Source organism: Natator depressus, chromosome 11 (assembly GCF_965152275.1).
Source record: "Natator depressus isolate rNatDep1 chromosome 11, rNatDep2.hap1, whole genome shotgun sequence".
Classification (NCBI taxonomy): domain Eukaryota; kingdom Metazoa; phylum Chordata; order Testudines; family Cheloniidae; genus Natator; species Natator depressus.
In genome coordinates this window covers 11749045-11766965 of record NC_134244.1, presented here as the reverse complement: position 1 = coordinate 11766965, position 17921 = coordinate 11749045, and the positions used below count along the sequence as shown (strand labels likewise).

At 42.3% G+C, this 17921-nt stretch overlaps 1 protein-coding gene across 1 annotated transcript; it reads right to left on the bottom strand.

Annotated features, from left to right (window-relative positions):
• Nucleotides 1-705: 705 nt before the first annotated feature.
• On the bottom strand, nt 706-16109 carry LOC141995541 (tetraspanin-7-like). The gene is made up of 7 exons (XM_074966781.1): nt 16035-16109; nt 13787-13975; nt 6539-6613; nt 4472-4567; nt 3292-3441; nt 1461-1544; nt 706-856 (listed from the first exon to the last, which is right to left on the bottom strand). The coding sequence occupies exons 1-7, from the start codon at nt 16107-16109 to the stop codon at nt 791-793; spliced, it is 735 nt and encodes a 244-aa protein (XP_074822882.1). The 3' UTR covers nt 706-790.
• Between the last annotated feature and the right edge of the window lie 1812 nt (nt 16110-17921).

Sequence of the window (17921 nt, the reverse complement as noted above, 5' to 3'; positions counted from 1 at the left end):
AACAATCAAACTATATTAATACTTTTATTTTGTCCATAGAAGGCAGACGAATCAATTTGATATCCTAATTCAAGAGATTTTTCCCAAGGCAGATGTAGCATTTCTGAAGGGAGACAATGGTAGCTGTGGATTGCAGAGAGAAGCTATGACAGCTGAGCTGTCAAAGTGTCTCCCCCTCACTTTGAGGGCACCACTGTTCATTGTTATATACAGAGGAGGAGAGAGTTGACTATGTGATGTAGTACTATTAGACAAGTCATATGCAGTTAAATTTAATCCCCTGCTTCACATGCAGTAGTATATGGCAAGACTATCACTGCAGCAATCCTCAGGGAAAGGTTTTGGTTTGGTTTTTGTGCGTGCACACGCAAAAGCGTGCACAGGCCTCCTACAACCAAACCAACAATAAAAAATTCTTTCCTCACAGTCTGTTTTGGACAGCTAGTATAACTTAAGTAAAAGAAATTGAAATAGCCCTCAGCTAGGCATGTTTTTTTACTAGTATGTGCTATAATCCCAACAAGTTTTTCCTGAACAAGACAGTTAATTTTCCACCCTTTCATTCTAACTTTGTAAAGGCAATTGAACCTTGAGCTTCTACAGTTGATACCTACCACCTCCTACCATGAAAGCTAGCACTGTAACAGATATCCATCGCATCTCATGAAGACAGGTAATTCTTTTAATTGTTCAATTTATGCAACATAGCCTTTTAAGCATAGTCGGATCAAAAGACAAGTAAGGAAACTCATAAAATTCATATATTAAGTTGCACAATCATTCTGAAGGCTCACAAGTTCACATAATCTTCATTAAGTAGTCTCAGTAGCATGTAGCTAAAGAAGATCCCAAGTAACTGAGGGGGAAGAAAAGGGTAGAGATAAGAAATTAAGCTTAACCTTGCTAGTGTTTAAAAGTAGTTTTTAAACAATTTACCCATACATTTTAATGGACCCATTGTTGGCAGAATACCGTTTTACTGCAGATGGGATCCACTGATACTACTAGAGCTAAAAATTCCTTTTTTGCCACAGCACTGATGCTTAGAACATTTGTGTAGATTTAACATAGAATCATAGAATATCAGGGTTGGAAGAGACCTCAGGAGGTCATCTAGTCCAACCCCCTGCCCAAAGCAGGACCCACACCAACTAAATCAAAGTTGTCTAGTGCACTGCTGCCCTTCACACGTTAGTCAAAATATGACCAGTGCTTTCTCAGTCCATAGCTCAGTCAGTCATCACAAAGCAAGAGTGTAGTGGACCAAGTTTAAAGAGACTTGCTTCTTTCACAGGGTTAAATCATTTACTATCCAGTAACTTATGTGCTAATTTAAATCTGTTTAGTTTATTCTGCCTCAGTATTTCAGATATTGAGCCTTGTACTTCTTCCCATGTTTCGTTTGCATGAGGACCACCACCTGCAGTTTGAACACAAGACAGGCACTACACAATGTTTACCTGTGCAAATCCAACACTTATGCAAACCCCTCCAATAAGAGCAATATGTTCTTCAGCCCACTTCTTCAGCTTTTGAATGCATCCCTGGAGGGAGGGGGGAAAGAATGTTTGCTAATTACTGCATCTGGCATGTACATTGGAATCCAGTACCCATAAGAGTAGAAAGTGAACTGCATATAAATATGGTACCCCTTTTAGAAAGATCTATTACAATGGGTACAGCAGCCCAGTTGTACTATCCATAAAAGAGATAATCCAAACTTTGTTGCAACTGTAGCTGATCAAGTTTTATTAAAGATATTTATCAAAGAAAAGATGGCTTGCAAGAGACAAAAAATTGACAGTAATTAATAAGGCTGCAATTTCAAATATACAAATTCTTGTGGCTGAGAATTTACTACTGTTCAAGGAACAACAATGTTTAAAGTGAGAACTATTGCATAGTTAGGAAAGAAACAGACAGACTAAAGATAGGGGGTGGAGTGGGGAGAAAAAGTCAGAGGGTGACCTCTGTGGTGCTTAAAGGTCCTACTGTCAAAAGCCCATGTTTGGATTAGCAAACCAGAAAACAGTAGCATGAACAGACATACTAGATGTGTGGACTCTAAGCACAGGGCAAATTCCAAAGTACAAACAATGAGATAGCAAAAGAACTTCAGGCATAGGAAGAGGGATGGAGATTGAGAGACTGGTTCCCTCTATTGAAAATAGTTTTCTCATAATTATGCATTTCCTTCCACCATGCAGTTTTTATAGCTGCCTAGTCAAAGGGATAGTGGAGAAGACAAGGTGATGCCAAATTAGAAGAGATCCAACAGACTCAGTTAAGGATAGCTTTAATTAAAGGTAGTTCACCAGTTTTTTCAAGCATTACAGCAGGCAGAACCAAATGCCATTGCAATCCAGCAAAGTTTCCAAGCCCACCTCGGCACACAAGTGATTTTGCCGATTGTTAGCTGCTTCAAATTGCATCATGCTTGCTTCCTCCATGCATATTTCAGCCTTCTAATATAGGCTAGTGCTGAAAAGTGAGGGATATATTTGGAGTGAAGAATTTCTTTGGTATACAAAATATTTTATGTAAGAGCCATTGGCTAGATTTAGAAATTCTGATGTCAGTTTAGTTGTGAAGCAAGATACTACACCTCCCCTATAAAAGTCTGGATGAGGGGGGCAAATGAGCATCAGTCATTTCACTGTTAACATGGATCCCACAACCTCTAATAAGGTTACTTGAGCAATTGTCTGAACCAAACAGGAACAGAAATCCTAAGTGTTATTTTTATTCTACTTTTATCATTATATTGGTACTAAGAGAACAAGCGTTACCTTGTCACCTTTTTAGACAAGTTCACCTCCTGCACATTCAGCCACAGATATATACTTCTGGATCTCTCTCTTTAAAGAAGGGGGAAGGCCTGTTCCGTGCCTAGGGTGCTAGCCTGGGACTTGGGAGGTCTGGGTTCAGTTCCCTGGCCCCTGCCACAGATTTCCTGCGTGGTCTTGGGCCAGTCTCTCTCCCCATTTTACAGATTTGGAGCGGGAAAGGGTAGTGGTAATTCCCTACTTCAGAGAAGTGAATAGAAGATAATCTTAATATAGTTGAGAGGTACTACAGTAATGAAGGCATACAGATGCCTTAGACAGGTTTGTTCTAAAGGAATGCTTACCTGTTCTTCTGAAACAGCCAGCTGCATTATAGACAGAGGCTGTAGGCCATAGTTTTAGTAATTTAAAGTCTCCCCAATGAAGGTGACAGGAGCACTGACAAGTTGGCATCACATGCTACCTAGTAAGAGAATTTGTTGCTAGAGCTGAGGAGTAAAGATACCTGTTGGTTAATGTTAGCAGTATCGTTGCTTAGATTCATTCCACAACTTTTCGTTATCATCTTGCAGCAGCTATTTGGAACAGCTGAATTGAGAGATCCAAATGTAGTATTGAACCAGTCGGTGTAGTTCTGAGCACCACAGCACTGGAACTGGAATGAACAACAGTTTAAGTAAGTGAAATAGTGGAATTTTAAGCAAAAAAGATTTCTGCTACAGTGATTTTGGTAACACCCTGAGCCCAAGGCAGAGCTCTTAGGAAGACTTCCAAAGCTGTTCAGATTATTACAGTAGCAGCAGACAGTCCTGGGATGACAAGTTACCTTCCAGCTGGTCCATGTAAGTGGCCTACTTCCCAGTTCTAAAACAGATAGACCTGGTCAAGTTGTTAAGTGAGACTTATTCAAAGAGTTTGTCAGAAGCCATTACTTGCCTTCCCTTTGAGTTTTTAAGCTTTGTGGAATGCCTTTTTTATGCCTGGTTGAATTATTCATTGCAAACAAATTATAGCATGTTTCTTTTGTCTAGAGCTTCATTGAGAGAACTCCTTAGGTTATTGCAGTTATAATTGATCATCATTCAGCGAGAGAGAGAGAGAGTTCAGATTCTTGCCAATGTGAGGCAAAGATCTTAGATTTCTTATGCTTTTGGTTTGAACACAAATTAGTTCAGTTTAGTTTGTTAAATCTCAAGCCTAGACTTGTTTTCTAACCCTTCTGGAGGAAGCAAGATTAAGTCTATTCTTATTTACCCAAAATTAGATATGTTCTAGATATGAAGAGCATTCTTTTTAAATAGGATTTCAGTTAGTCAAGTCATCTTGCTTGGTGATCTCCTGTGGGAGAAGAACTCTCCCATCTCATTCTTTTATTACAACTTGGTTACACATGTCTAATGCAGTTGTACCAGCCCCAAGAAGCTGAACGAAACAAGTAGGATCACTTCATAGTTTGAGCAGAAGCAGATTCTATACTTGAAATTCATTAACAGACTAACCAAAGCAAGATGTAGGTCTCTTATGAAGGGGGTAAGCAGAACAAATTTGGGGGCTTTAGGTTAAGAGAAAGATGGAGAGCCCGCAGAAGTGACAGCCTCCATTTTTATGTGCCCTCAAAGGCATACAATACAAAGAGAGTTATAGTGAATTCCTCTATTCATTGTAGCATAGGAGAGATCACTTACATTCTCCTGTAGATGGTCTATTCCTTTGGTTACTTGGGATTCTCTGTTATATTTGTCAAGAGTCTTCAGGAAGCTTCTCAGTAGGTTGTCATGAAGCTGTAAGTAAAGTAGAATTGGTTATATATGCATACAGAAGAGATGTAACTGTGGACAAGTTCCTGCACACTGCATTGTCCTCCAGAGAATCATGGAAGTACTGGACCCACATAGGGTGCTATTTCTGGCAATGTGTTTTCACCACAAAAATGGCAACATTAACTAGAAGGGGTATTAAAGAATAAGTGATCTTTGAAAACTCACTAGGAGACCTTGTATCAAACACAATATTTGCACTTGGAACCTTTCACATGCAAATTTCAAGATCAGACATTAAATTAGCCAGACATCCTGTCTTTGCACTGTTAGCCATATTTAAGTGCAAGTCCCAAGTCAAAAAAAGAACTTATTCCATAAATTTCTCCATTTTGTGTGTATATATGCACATACATCCCTAAATGCTTGTTATTGCTGAACACAAGACATTAGTCATGGCACAGACCATTATATGCATTTTGGACCATTATGTAGTACTGATTCAATTTCTGCTAGTAGTGAGGCCTGCTGTGGACGAGTTTCTTTGCACCCCATTCTCAGCAGTTGGTTCATTGAGCACCTCTAAGCTCTGGTTCAGAGATGCTATTGAGCATTGTCATTTCCCTAACTAGAAGGACAATTCTTAAGCTGCTGGAAGAAAATGTTAATTGTAAGACTGATGGCTACTTATGTGGCTTATGCAGTTCGAAAACGTTTCCAGCCAGATTTAGACATGGGAGCATTGTTCTTTTTAAGGCTTCTGGTTTTGCTCAAGCCCATAATGAGTTCTAGCTATTTGACTGCTCCAGTAATACAGCCAAAATATTTTTTTTCTCCATACCGCCTCCTCCCTGATTCTATTTTGCATTTAGAAATAGCAGTGGTGATTTTGGACTTACAATTATGATGTTCAACTAAATGTAAAATATTTTTTCTTGGCAGAAGATGCGATAAACATCTTTACCATTAGTTTCAGGTTATCCTTATAACTCTAGGGAATACCACTTCTAGTTAATACTGGAGATCAGATTTTAAAATAACCCTCGCTTCCAACCATAAGGAAAACCTAGCTGAGTTCTTAGGGAAGAATTAGAATTCTGCCAATATAAAAGTATTGCTTTGTATACTTCTATTTCGACACCTTTGCATTTGCTCATTTCCCCCTTGCCCCACCTGGTGAAGAGCCAGCTGGCTGCTTGGTGTTTGGTTACCTCGAGTACTAGTGCTCTCTTTGACCTCCCGTTTAGAGAGGTTTTTCTCCACACTGTTTTATAGCTTTTAGTGGGCCAAGGCTTGAAGTTCTAGGTCTACCCATCTCCCCTCTCTCACCTGCAACCTATGCTAACACCAATCACTGGCAATCTAGCATGCTGCCACTCAACCCAACTAGGTTTTCAGACCAATTTTAACTATGAAGCTTTGTCAGAGAAACCTGTGGAACTGTAACCTGCAAGTTATTATGCTAATACTCTGAGTCCCTACTTCCCTGGTAGCAATGGTGGCTACTGGTTCAGAAACTTCAATCTCATGTGCAAAGCTTTCAGGTAGATACTTCAGCATGTGGTTATACTATAAAAGAGACTTGTGGTTCCATAGGTTGTTGCTCCATCACCAACTGAGCAAATTTGCTCAGGTGACAGTCCATCCGTCCCAATAAAATTCAACCTAGAATCCTGAAGCGTAGCTGTGATTTCATGGATCTCTAGTAACAGATATTCTACGTTTGGGATTAAACTATAGTAATGTTGCTGTATGGAGAAGAATTCAGTGCTAAGAAGTAGAGTCACTCAACTCAGCAAGTTAGTTTTAGAGTTTTGTTGAGCAATTAGTGTGGCTTTTTATAGAAGAACTTCTTAACCATAAATACACTTTCAGCAAAGAAATCTGTGATGCCAACTAGGGTTCCTGGAAAGGACCCTGTACTTGAAACCTCTCACATTAAGAAAGCATGGTATTTATTAGCACTACACATACTTTAAGTTTCCACACACCTACCTTCGCTCTGTAAGAATAGGCAGAGATGCCAACTATGATTTCAATCAAGAAGATAATCAGCAGCATGCCTGTGAACTAACAACAATAATTTCAGGTAGCATTCATCTTCTCACAATGCACAGTTAGCACACTCTTGTTTTAGATTAATCCAACCAAACATATCACTAGTCAGTGTTACATATACTATATCAAGAGGCACTGGCATCTTTACTTTGGTTTTATTTTTCCTTGCATCATCCCATAGTTCAATTTTAAATGTATATAAAATTGGAAGATCTATCATAGGAAATGTAAGCCTAAGGGGCCAGCACACTGTGCATCCATCCAAGTCACTTCTAGAAGTAATAGATTATGACAAATAAGATGCAAGTAAGTCAGTCATGAGTAGCCAGGTTGAGGGTGTTTGAACACATCCAGAAAGATTTTGTGTCAACCCATAATTGTTAAGGGCTGCTATAGTTAGTGCAACTCAGCAAATATTCTGGGGATTGTGTAATTGTCTACAGTCAGATTTCTGTCTCAACTGCAATTAAGTTTTGTGGCATATGATAGACAATATTTTAAAGTTACTAGATGGCCTTAAAGGACTGCATTGTAGGTGTTCAGTCTTCACTAAAAACAAAAAAACACAAAAAACAGTATATTGTAACCAGATGCTTAACACGATTAACATTAACAACATGGGGAGAAGGACGAAGCCCAATATGAAGAAAATAGCTTAAAGAATATTTAGGTAGGATAGATGTATTCAGATTGGCTGGGCTTGATGACATTCAGCCAAGGATACTTAAGGAACTAGCTAAAGCAATCTCAGAACCATTAGCGATTACCTTTGACAGTGTATGGAGGACGGGGGAGGTCTCAGAGGATAGGAGAAGGGGAAACATAGTACCTATCTTTAAAAAGAGGAACAGAGAGGACTTGTGAATTATAGACGAGTCAGCCTAACATCCATACCTGGAAAGATACTGGAACTAGTTATTAAACAGGAAAATTTGTGAGCACCTAGAGCAGGGGTGGGCAAACTAGGGCCCGCAGGCCGAATCCGGCCCCTGAGGGCTTTGGAACCAGCCTGCGGGATTGCCCCTCGTGGTGCTGCAGGCCCCGCGCCACCCTCAGAAGTGGCCAGCACCATGTCCCTGGGGCCCTGGGTGCGGGGGGGAGGGGGGGACAGAGGGCTTCATGTGTTACTCTTGCCTCCAGGTACCACCCCCCGCAGCTCCCACTGGCCGGGAACGGGGAACCATGGCCAGTGGGAGCTTCAGGGGAGGTACCTGGAGGCGTGGCAAGGGCAGCACGTGGAGCCCTGTGCCCCCCCCCCCCCAGCGGCTGCGCAGGGACGTGGTTCCAGCTGCTTCCCAGAGTGGCGCAGCGTGGGGCCAGGGCAGGCATGCAGGGAGCCTGCCCTGGCCACAGTGCATGCCGCTGCCACCCCGGAACCACTTTAGGTAAGCGGTGCCGGGCCAGAGCTCAAACCCCTCCCCCCCAACTCCCTGCCCAGAGCCCTCTGCTGCACCCCACGCCCCTCCTGCACCCCAACCCCCTGCTCTCCCGCTGCACCCTGAGCCCCCGTGCACCCCAACCCCCTGCCCTGAGTCCCCTGCACCCCATGCACCCTAACTGCCTGCCCTGAGCCCCCACCACACCCTGCACCCCAACCCCCTGCCCTGAGCCTACTGCTGTACCCCACACCCCTCCTGCACCCCAACCCCCTACCCTGAGCCCCTGCTGTACCCCTCCTGCACCCCAACCTCCTGCCCTGAGACCCCTCATACATCCCACACCCCTTCTCTGCCCCAATCCCTTGCCCTGAGCCCATTCCTGCACACTGCACCCCCCCCCACACACACCCTACACTCCCTCCCACACTCCAACCCCTGCCCTGCATACAATTTCCCCACCCAGATGTGGCCCTCAGCCCAAAAGGTTTGCCCACCCCTGACCTAGAGATAGTAGAATTGTAGAGGAAAAGCCAACAGGGATTTTTCAAGAATAAATCATGCCAAACCGGCCTAATTTCCTCCTTTGACAGGGTTACTGGCCTAATGGATAGGGGAGAGCTGTAGATGGGATTTATCTGGGTTTTAATAAAGCTTCTGACACAGTCCCACATGACACTCATAAGAAAACTCAGGAAATATGGTCCAAATGAAATGACTATAAGGCGAGTGAACAACTGGTTGAAAAGCCATACTCAGTAGTTATCAATGGTTGTCTGTCAGACTAGAAGGACAGATCAAGTGGAGTCCTATCCTGGGTCCAGTACTGTTTAATGTTTTCATTAATGACTGATAATGGAATGGAAAATATGCTGAAGATTTGCAGATCTTGCGGAGGCAGGGGCAAGCATTTTGGAGGACAGGATTAGAATTCAAAGTGACCTTGACAGTTTGGAGAAGCAATATATAGTCAAGTGCAAAGTACAACACTTAGGAAGGAGAAAAACAACCACCACCAACTACAAAATGGGGAATAACTAGCTAGGCAAGAGTACTGCAGAAAAGGATCTGGGAGTTATAGTGGATCACATACTGAATGAATACAAGTGAACAAGTGATATGCAATTGCAAAAAAGGCTAATAGTCTGGGCTGTATTAACAGGAGTGTCATAAGATAGACATTGGAAGTTATTGTTCTGCTCTACTTGGCACCAGTAAGGCCTCAGCTGGAGTACTGTGTCCAGTTTTGGGCACCATGCTTTAAGAAAGATGTGAATAAATTGGGGAGTCCAGAGGAGAGCAACAAAAATGATAAAAAAGGTTTTGAAAACCTGACCTATGAGGAAAGGTTAAATAAAACTGGGCATGTTTTGTCTTGAGAAAAAAAAAAAAAAGAGAGAGAGAGAGAGAGAGACCGTGCATGGATCTTCTTAACATATTTGAAGACTTAACCAAAGGACTGCGTTCAATTGTTCTCCATGTCCACGGAAGTAGTAGGACAAGTAGTAATAGGCATAATCTGTGGCAAGAGAACATAAGAACGGCCATACTGGGTCAGACTAAAGGTTCATCCAGCCCAGCATCCTGTCTACCAACAGTGGCCAATGCCCCAGAGGGAGTGAACCTAACGGGTAATAATCATCAAGTGATCTCTCGCCTGCCATCCATCTCCACCCTCTGACAAACAGAGGCTAGAGACACCATTCCTTAGCCATTGTGGCTAATAGCCATTAATGGACTTAACCTCCATGAATTTATCCAGTTCTCTTTTAAACCCTGTTATAGTCCTAGCCTTCACAACCTCCTCAGGCAAGGAGTTCCACAGGTTGACTGTGCGCTGAGTGAAGAAGAACTTCCTTTTGTTTGTTTTTAACCTGCTGCCCATTAATTTCATTTGGTAGCCCCTAGTTCTTACATCATGGGAACAAGTAAATAACTTTTCCTTATTCACTTTCTCCACACCATTCATGATTTTATATACCTCTATCATAGCCCCCCCCTTAGTCTACTCTTTTCCAAGCTGAAAAGTCCTAGCCTCTTTAATCTCTCCTCATATGGGACCCGTTCCAACCCCCTAATCATTTTAGTTGCCCTTTTCTGAACCTTTTCTAATGCCAGTATATCTTTTTTGAGATGAGAGGACCACATCTGTACGCCGTATTCAAGATGTGGGCGTACCATGGATTTATATAAGGGCAATAAGATATTCTCCATCTGATTCTCTATCCCTTTTTAAATGATTCCTAACATCCCGTTTGCTTTTTTGACTGCCGCTTCACACTGCGTGGACGTCTTCAGAGAACTATCCACGATGACGCCAAGATCTTTTTCCTGATTAGTTGTAGCTAAATTAGCCCCCCATCATATTGTATGTATAGTTGGGGTTATTTTTTCCAATGTGCATTATTTTACATTAAATTTCATTTGCCATTTTGTTGCCCAATCACTTAGTTTTGTGAGATCTTTCTTAAATTCTTCACAGTCTTCCTTGGTCTTAACTATCTTGAGCAGTTTAGTATCATCTGCAAACTTTGCCACCTCTCTGTTTACCCCTTTCTCCAGATCATTTATGAATAAGTTGAATAGGATTGGTCCAAGGACTGACCTTTGGGGAACACCACTAGTTACCCCTCTCCATTCTGAAAATTTACAATTCATTCCTACACTTTGTTCCCTGTCTTTTAACCAATTCTCAATCCATGAAAGGATCTTCCCTCTTATCCCATGACAACTTAATTTACTTAAGAGCCTTTGATGAGGGACCTTGTCAAAGGCTTTCTGGAAATCTAAGTACAATATGTCCACATGTTTGTTGACCCCTTCAAAGATCTCTAATAGATTAGTAAGACATGATTTCCCTTTACAGAAACCATGTGGACTTTTGCCCAACAATTTATGTCCTTCGATATGTCTGACAATTTTATTCTTTACTATTGTTTCAACTAATTTGCCTGGTACTGACGTTAGACTTACTGCTCTGTACTTGCCAGGATCACCTCTAGAGCCCTTTTTAAATATTGGCGTTACATTAGCTATCTTCCAGTCATTGGGTACAGAAGCTGATTTAAAGGACAGGTTACAAACCATAGTTAACAGTTCCACAATTTCACATTTGAGTTCTTTCAGAACTCTTGGGTGAATACCATCTGATCCCGGTGACTTGTTACTCTTAAGTTTCTCAATTAATTCCAAAACCTCCTCTAGTAACACTTCAATCTGTGACAATTCTTCAGATTTGTCACCTACAAATGACGGCTCAGGTTTGGGAATCTCCCTAAAGTCCTCAGCCGTGAAGACTGAAGCAAAGAATTCATTTAGTTTCTCTGCAATGACTTTATCATCTTTAAGTGCTCTTTTTGTATCTTTTTGCATCCGATGAAGTGAGCTGTAGCTCACGAAAGCTTATGCTCAAATAAATTGGTTAGTCTCTAAGGTGCCACAAGTACTCCTTTTCTTTTTGCGAATACAGACTAACACGGCTGTTACTCTGAAACCTTTTTGTATCTTGATCATCCAGGGGCCCCACTGGTTGTTTAGCAGGCTTCCTTCTTCTGATGTACTTAAAAAACATTTTGTTGTTACCTTTTGAGTTTTTGGCTAGCTGTTCTTCAAACTCTTTTTTTGGCTTTTCTTATTACATTTGTACACTTAATTTGGCAGTGTTTATGTTCCTTTCTATTTACCTCACTAGGATTTGACTTCCACTTTTTAAAAGATGGCTTTTTATCTCTCACTGCTTCTTTTACATGGTTAAGCCACAGTGGCTCTTTTTTTCAGTTCTTTTACTATGTTTTTTAATTTGGGGTATACATTTAAGTTGAGCTTCTATTATGGGGTCTTTGAAAAGTGTCCATGCAGCTTGCAGGGATTTCACTCTAGTCACTGTACCTTTTAATTTCTGTTTAACTAACCTCCTCATTTTTGCCTAGTTCCCCTTTCTGAAATTAAATGCCACAGTGTTGGGCCGTTGAGGTGTTCTTCCCACCACAGGAATATTAAATGTTATTATATTATGGTGTCTATTTCCAAGCAGTCCTGTTATAGTTACCTCTTGGACCAGATCCTGTGCTCCACTCAGGACAAATCGAGAGTTGCCTCTCCCCTTGTGGGTTCCTGTCCCAGGTATTTTTTGGAGGAATTATATGATCCTAGGTTTGATTCTTGTGGCTTTATGCATATGAATGTTACAACCTCTCCCTTTCCTTCCTGCCTTACAAATATTCCCATTAGGAGGGGTTCTGTTTCCTGCTTAATTCCAAAGTCTCCTTTGCAGTCAGCCAATTTAATTCTTATTGGAGTAAGATGCTACTTTGGTTACCCATTGGAGTGGTCAAATATTTAGACCATAGTAGTTTGCTAACAAACCAGCCACCGGCATCTAGATGCCATTATCTGCTATAGAGTCCAGGGACCCGTATTTCCAAGCCACATTTCCCAAAGAATGCTCATTTAAAAAACAAAAAGTGATTTCCTTCAGCTTAAGTGAAGTTTGAGTATTTAGGGCCCAAACCCACAAAAACTCTGCATCTCTCCTCCTAGAGTCAGGACCTATATATGCTGGCCAGGTCATCCAATTTTGTTTACAGTGCTTAGTACTTAAGACACACTGTTCAAGAAAAATGTAAGATACAAAAAAGTTTTCATGTAACTACTATTACATGTAACAGCTGTAAGTTCAATAGCTGATATTTGGCTTGTTCTTTCCAAAACTAGGAGGTTTATTTCAGAAGCTGATTTGGCTACAGCTATAGTCTGCTGCTTCTATTGATTTGAAGGACTTAGAAGGTCCTGTCTAAGAAATGTGCTCAACTCCTAGTGGCATTAGCGGAAAGAGAGACCCTATAATAGGAAGGAAAGAAACTGTAGGATGGTAAACCCAGTATGTGGAGAGTGAGCAAGGAGAGGAAAGAGGTTACCTAGTACTTTGCATATTTGTTATGGACAACAGGATTTTTTGAACTACTAAAATAGCCCTGGAAATCAATGGGCAACATCAACATCTGTACAGACCACTACGTATATTGTTCTATTGTTTTTGAACATCAGAATTGCACACTGGTTTCAATGGAAAGTTGTGCTGCAAAAAGATGTCTGCAGCATCTGAATCAACACCGTGCATGGGGGGGGGGGGAAAAAAAGCTTCCCCACATAAGAGGATTAACCCAAGTATGCTGAACTCCCAAATTCATATTTAGGCAAAGCTTAAGTGCCAGGTAGACACAAATCCCACTGAAGTCAATAGGAGATGCACATGCTGAGCAATTTTGAAAAAAATCAAGTTATTCATTTAGTGCCAGAAAATGACTTGAGCAGTCTAACTTAAGTGCTCATGTTTGAAAGGTTTGGCTGCAGCCCTTTAGAAGCTAACTTTTTGCCATTATCCCATCCCACTAAAGTAACTGCACTCAGCTCAGAGACTGGAGTGTTAGTTTTATATATAAAATTCAGAATCTGGGTAGCCCTGCAACTGGAATGAGCGATATACTTGTTTGTTCTCCAATGATTAGCCCTTTCACACTCATAAGCACTGGCAAGTCAGTTCCCAAACATGTTACATTTGAGATAAAAGCTTGTTTCACTTCACCCCATAGTACCACCTTAACCTTCAGAGATTTGTAAACCAACATCAGATGCATCAGTGTTAGAAGGCATATGTGGACAGTGCAGAAGTGAGTATGTGGGGTTCAGCAAGGCACCCTCAACATATAGCCACTGCTTTCACCCTATTGCTTAAGGAAGATTTCTTTAACCTCTGAAATTTACACTCTAGAGCCCACATAAACAAGACATCAAGCTAGAGATGGTTTACCACTTTGATCATCGTATGATTGGACTTCAGTATGGCAATTGCACCAAAGGCTGAGACAGAGATGATCACACCACCAACAATGGTGATAATCACAGGGACACCAGACGAGGTTTCATTCACCACCGCGAAAGCATCATGGAGTTTCATCTGGACAGAGACTCCTATGCACAGGAGCATAACCCCAGAAACCTGGAAGGAGTAGGGGGAGAGAGAGAGCAGATAACATTAAAGTCTGTCAGATAGGAACAATCTGAATGATCAAAGATCCTTTATCAAGATGTAGCTCCCAACAGCCATCAGCCCACTGAAGAGACTACAATACAAGAATCCTCTCTGAAGAGATTTTACTTGTTGGTATCTCGTGTTGAGCACAATGGAACATCATGCTATTTGTTCAAGGCAATAGTCACAGTAGTTTCCAGCTCTACAATGAGGCCCATCTCCAAGTGTACCATAATAGCAAGTTGCGCCTTTCATGGACTTTGGGGGGATGGGTGGGGGAGGAAAAGAGGCAGGACATCCAAGTCTGCTTCTGGCTATGTCTGTCTACACCGTCAATGTTGAGTCAATCCCTCTTGACTACCCTAGCTTGAGTGAAAGCAGCCAGACTGTGAAACAACACCTGAGCTGCACTGTGGTTGTGTTAGCAGCTAATGAGTTGGGCTAACTCCAGCTGTAGCCTGCACTGCTTCTGGGGCCAGCTAATTCAATTTAAGCCACCATGATCACACACAAGAATCCCCGAGTGGAGATGGGCTTGCATTGGGGCAACACTTAAGTTAACTCTGCAGTAAAGACATTCCATTGCCTCTCTCAAGCATATGGGAATGGACAGAACAAGACTTGTTGAGAGACTCCTCTAAGCAAGATTGGTAGAGTCAGCAGTGGTCACTGACAAAGTGAACTGCAACAAGAGTTGGACTTTTGACATCAGTTGTTCTAAAGTAGTCAGCAGCTCCTATCTTCCCCATTTTAGTTAAAGGTGGGAAGGAGTGTAGGTTAGGAAAGGGATAGGGAAATGCCTCCTATTATATAACAAGGATCCCTCCCACCAAGAAAGAACCACCTTTAAACAGATCTGGGAGGGAGTCCCTTACAGTCTAAGAGAGAAGACGACTTTTAGGAATATCTACACTTGAGACACACACAATAGCTGATTAGGTCCTCCTCTCAGCATGAAACCAGACTTGTAATTAACAAAGATTCCTATTAAAAAAAAAAAAGTAGGTTTATATGTAAGGCTATGGTAACATAGCGTCTTTCTTTACTCTTGTTGGAAAACCTCCTCCAGAATGTTGCTGTTTAAAGTTTACGTGTGATTAACTGCTTTCTCTGGAGAGAGATTAGTTTTTCACATTAATAACCGGTTAATTACACAAACCAAAACAAGACTTTCAAATACTCAACTCTTGGGAAATAAGCAGGTCAAGCTTTAATACACAGTTTAAAATAGGTCAGCTTCATTTTCCACCAGGCCCCGTAAAGGAAAAAAGTGCCTTCCTAATAGTCTTGAATCCTCTTTAAATCAGGTTCAGAGTTGATACAACTGGTGGAAGCCACTCATTTAACAACAAACTACTGGAGGATAAAAACTAGAAGTAGTATCCTAGACAAGCAATTAACTGAAAACTTTAAAAAAAAAAAACAACCCCAACCACCCAGCACATCACCTACAACGTATCTTACAATAGACACTAGTTAAAAGATTAAAATAAATAAATCCTTGTTACAGTGAATCACTCTAATGCTATAGCATCACTATTATAAAATATAGTACTTTGTATCACTACTATACATACACACACACACACACTAAGAGAAATTGAGACATATACATACACACACACCCCCCCTACAAACCCATAATTACATAGCACCCAATACCATAATAAAAACTGTTAGGAGAACAAAAAAACACCACCCCACAAAACAAAACAAAACTCACAGAACAAACAAAAGCCCAACAACAAATGACTACATAGGATTAGAAGAAACATTAAGACTTGATTAGCATTTCCTATTACACACTTCAAAATTAATCTCTAGTCATAGGATATATCTTAACATTCATCTAGGAGTTATATATTATTATCAAACTAAAAAGGTATACATAAACAGTTATATTTTTCATTGAATTCATTAGTGTGATAAACATAACTTTTCAGATGACAAGAAGTTTTTTGAAAAGTTAATCAAGATCCAAACAGGATTAAACAAAAGATAAGTCAAAAGATAGTAAAAATCTTACCCAATAAAACAAATCAATAAAATATAAGCAAACTTTAATTAATATTAGCTTCTTGCTAGAATCTATTTTCCTCATTTTGTCAGCTAACCACTAGACCATTCCTGCTAGAAACATCACAAGAGACAGAAATAATATTTCTGATATGGGTTTATAATTGCCACCCTTGTCAGCAATTTAAATCTAGTTCTGTTCTTATTGGCAAATTTCAATTAGATTAAAGATCCACAGGTGTAATTGTTAAGGACCACATTCTGACGTGCTTATGCGCCTACTGAGTAGTACATTACTCTGTCAATACCCCCATTGGTTCCAACGGGAATACTCAAGGAATAAGATACTACATATGGGGAGAAAGGGTATCAGAATTTGCCTTTATGTACTAGCTACATCAGAGGTGGGTAAACTACGGCCCGTGGGCCACATTCAGCCTGTGGGACCATCCTGCCCAGCCCCTGAGCGTCTGTCCCCGGAGGCTCACCCCTGGCCCCTCCCCCGCTCTTCCCCTTCCCCCGCAGCCTCAGCGCTCCAGGCTGCTCCGCGTAGGAATGTGCTACTGGTAGCAGTTATGGAGAGCAATTTACTACACTACACCGGCGCAATGCTCTGGGTGGCACGGCTGTAGCACCGCCAGCCACCAGTGCTCTGTGCTGCACGGTAAGGGGTCAGGGAGCGGGGGCAGGTTGGATAGAGGGCAGGGCAGTTCGGGGTGGTGGTCGGGGTGGAGATGTGGAAGGGGTCGGGGCAGTCAGAGGGCTGGGAACAAGGGGGTTGAATGGGAGCAGGAGTCCCGGGGGGCAGTCAGGAAGGGGTGATGTGGTGGGGGGGGCAATCAGGGGTTCTGGGGGTGGTCAGGGAGTGGGTGTGTGTGTGTGGAGGATGGGGCAGGGGTCCTTTGGAGGCCATCAGGGAACGGGGGGGTTGGATAGGGCAGGAGTCCCAGGCCGGGGGGGGGGAAGGGAGGCATCAGGAGATGAGACGCAAGGGGGGGCAGATGGGGACAGGGTTACAGCCTGGCACAGCCTCCCCTAACCAGCCCTCCATACAATTTCTGAAACCCGATGTGGCCCTCAGGCCAAAAAGTTTGCCTGCCCCTGAGCTATATACAAAAAGCAAAATGGGTTCCCAGCAATCAGACATTTTCATTTTAAAGGTGCAGTGGGAAGTATTTCAATTTGTTTCTGTCTCTCTACAACAGGGGCGGGCACTCCAGGCCCATGCCACTTCCCACAGCCCCCACTGGCCTGGAGCAGCGAAAGGCAGCCAGTGGGAGCCGCAATCAGCCGAATCTGTGGACGCAGCAGGTAAACAAACTGGCCCAGCCCGCCAGGAAGCTTACCCTGGTGGGCCAGATGCCAAAGGTTGCCGATCCCTGCCTTAGACTGTGATCCATCAAAAGTTAGCATGTGAGTCAGGAAGCCACTTCAGCTAGCCAATAGGATGCCAACCAGAGGGGTGTGTGCTAAGGTCCACCCCTCTCATGGAGATAAGTGGCTAAGTCCAGACTTCAGGAAGACACCTGTCTCTGCTTGCAAATCCACTAATAGGAACGGGCTGCCTAAACTGCTTCTTGCAGCAATGAGTTAGCTACTGGCCTCACTCTACACAAAATGGCTCACGGAGGAGGAGCCCACCTTATAATTTTTATCCCAGTAGTTAGAGCACTCACCTGGGATGTGGGAGACCCAGGTTTAATTCCCCCCCTTCACTACCAGAGAAGGTAGGGATTTGAACAAGGAGTCTCCTGCCTCTCAGGGGTGTGAGCTAAGCACTGAACTAAAGGATATTCTGATAGGGACTACTTTCTGTCTCTCCGGTTGAACCTGTTCCATTTTAGAGTAAATAAGGAAAGAGTGGTTGGCATTGGGGGACTGGGTCTCCTACCTCCTA

Excerpts from the sequence above, each read along its gene's own strand:
- LOC141995541 (XM_074966781.1), bottom strand. The coding sequence starts at position 16,109 with ATGAGGAAAATAGATTCTAGCAAGAAGCTAATATTAATTAAAGTTTGC. Across the intron at positions 4,568-6,538 it reads CCTATTCTTACAGAGCGAAG|CTTCATGACAACCTACTGAG; the intron begins GTAGGTGTGTGG and ends CTTTACTTACAG. Across the intron at positions 3,442-4,471 it reads TAGACCATCTACAGGAGAAT|TTCCAGTGCTGTGGTGCTCA; the intron begins GTAAGTGATCTC and ends TGTTCATTCCAG.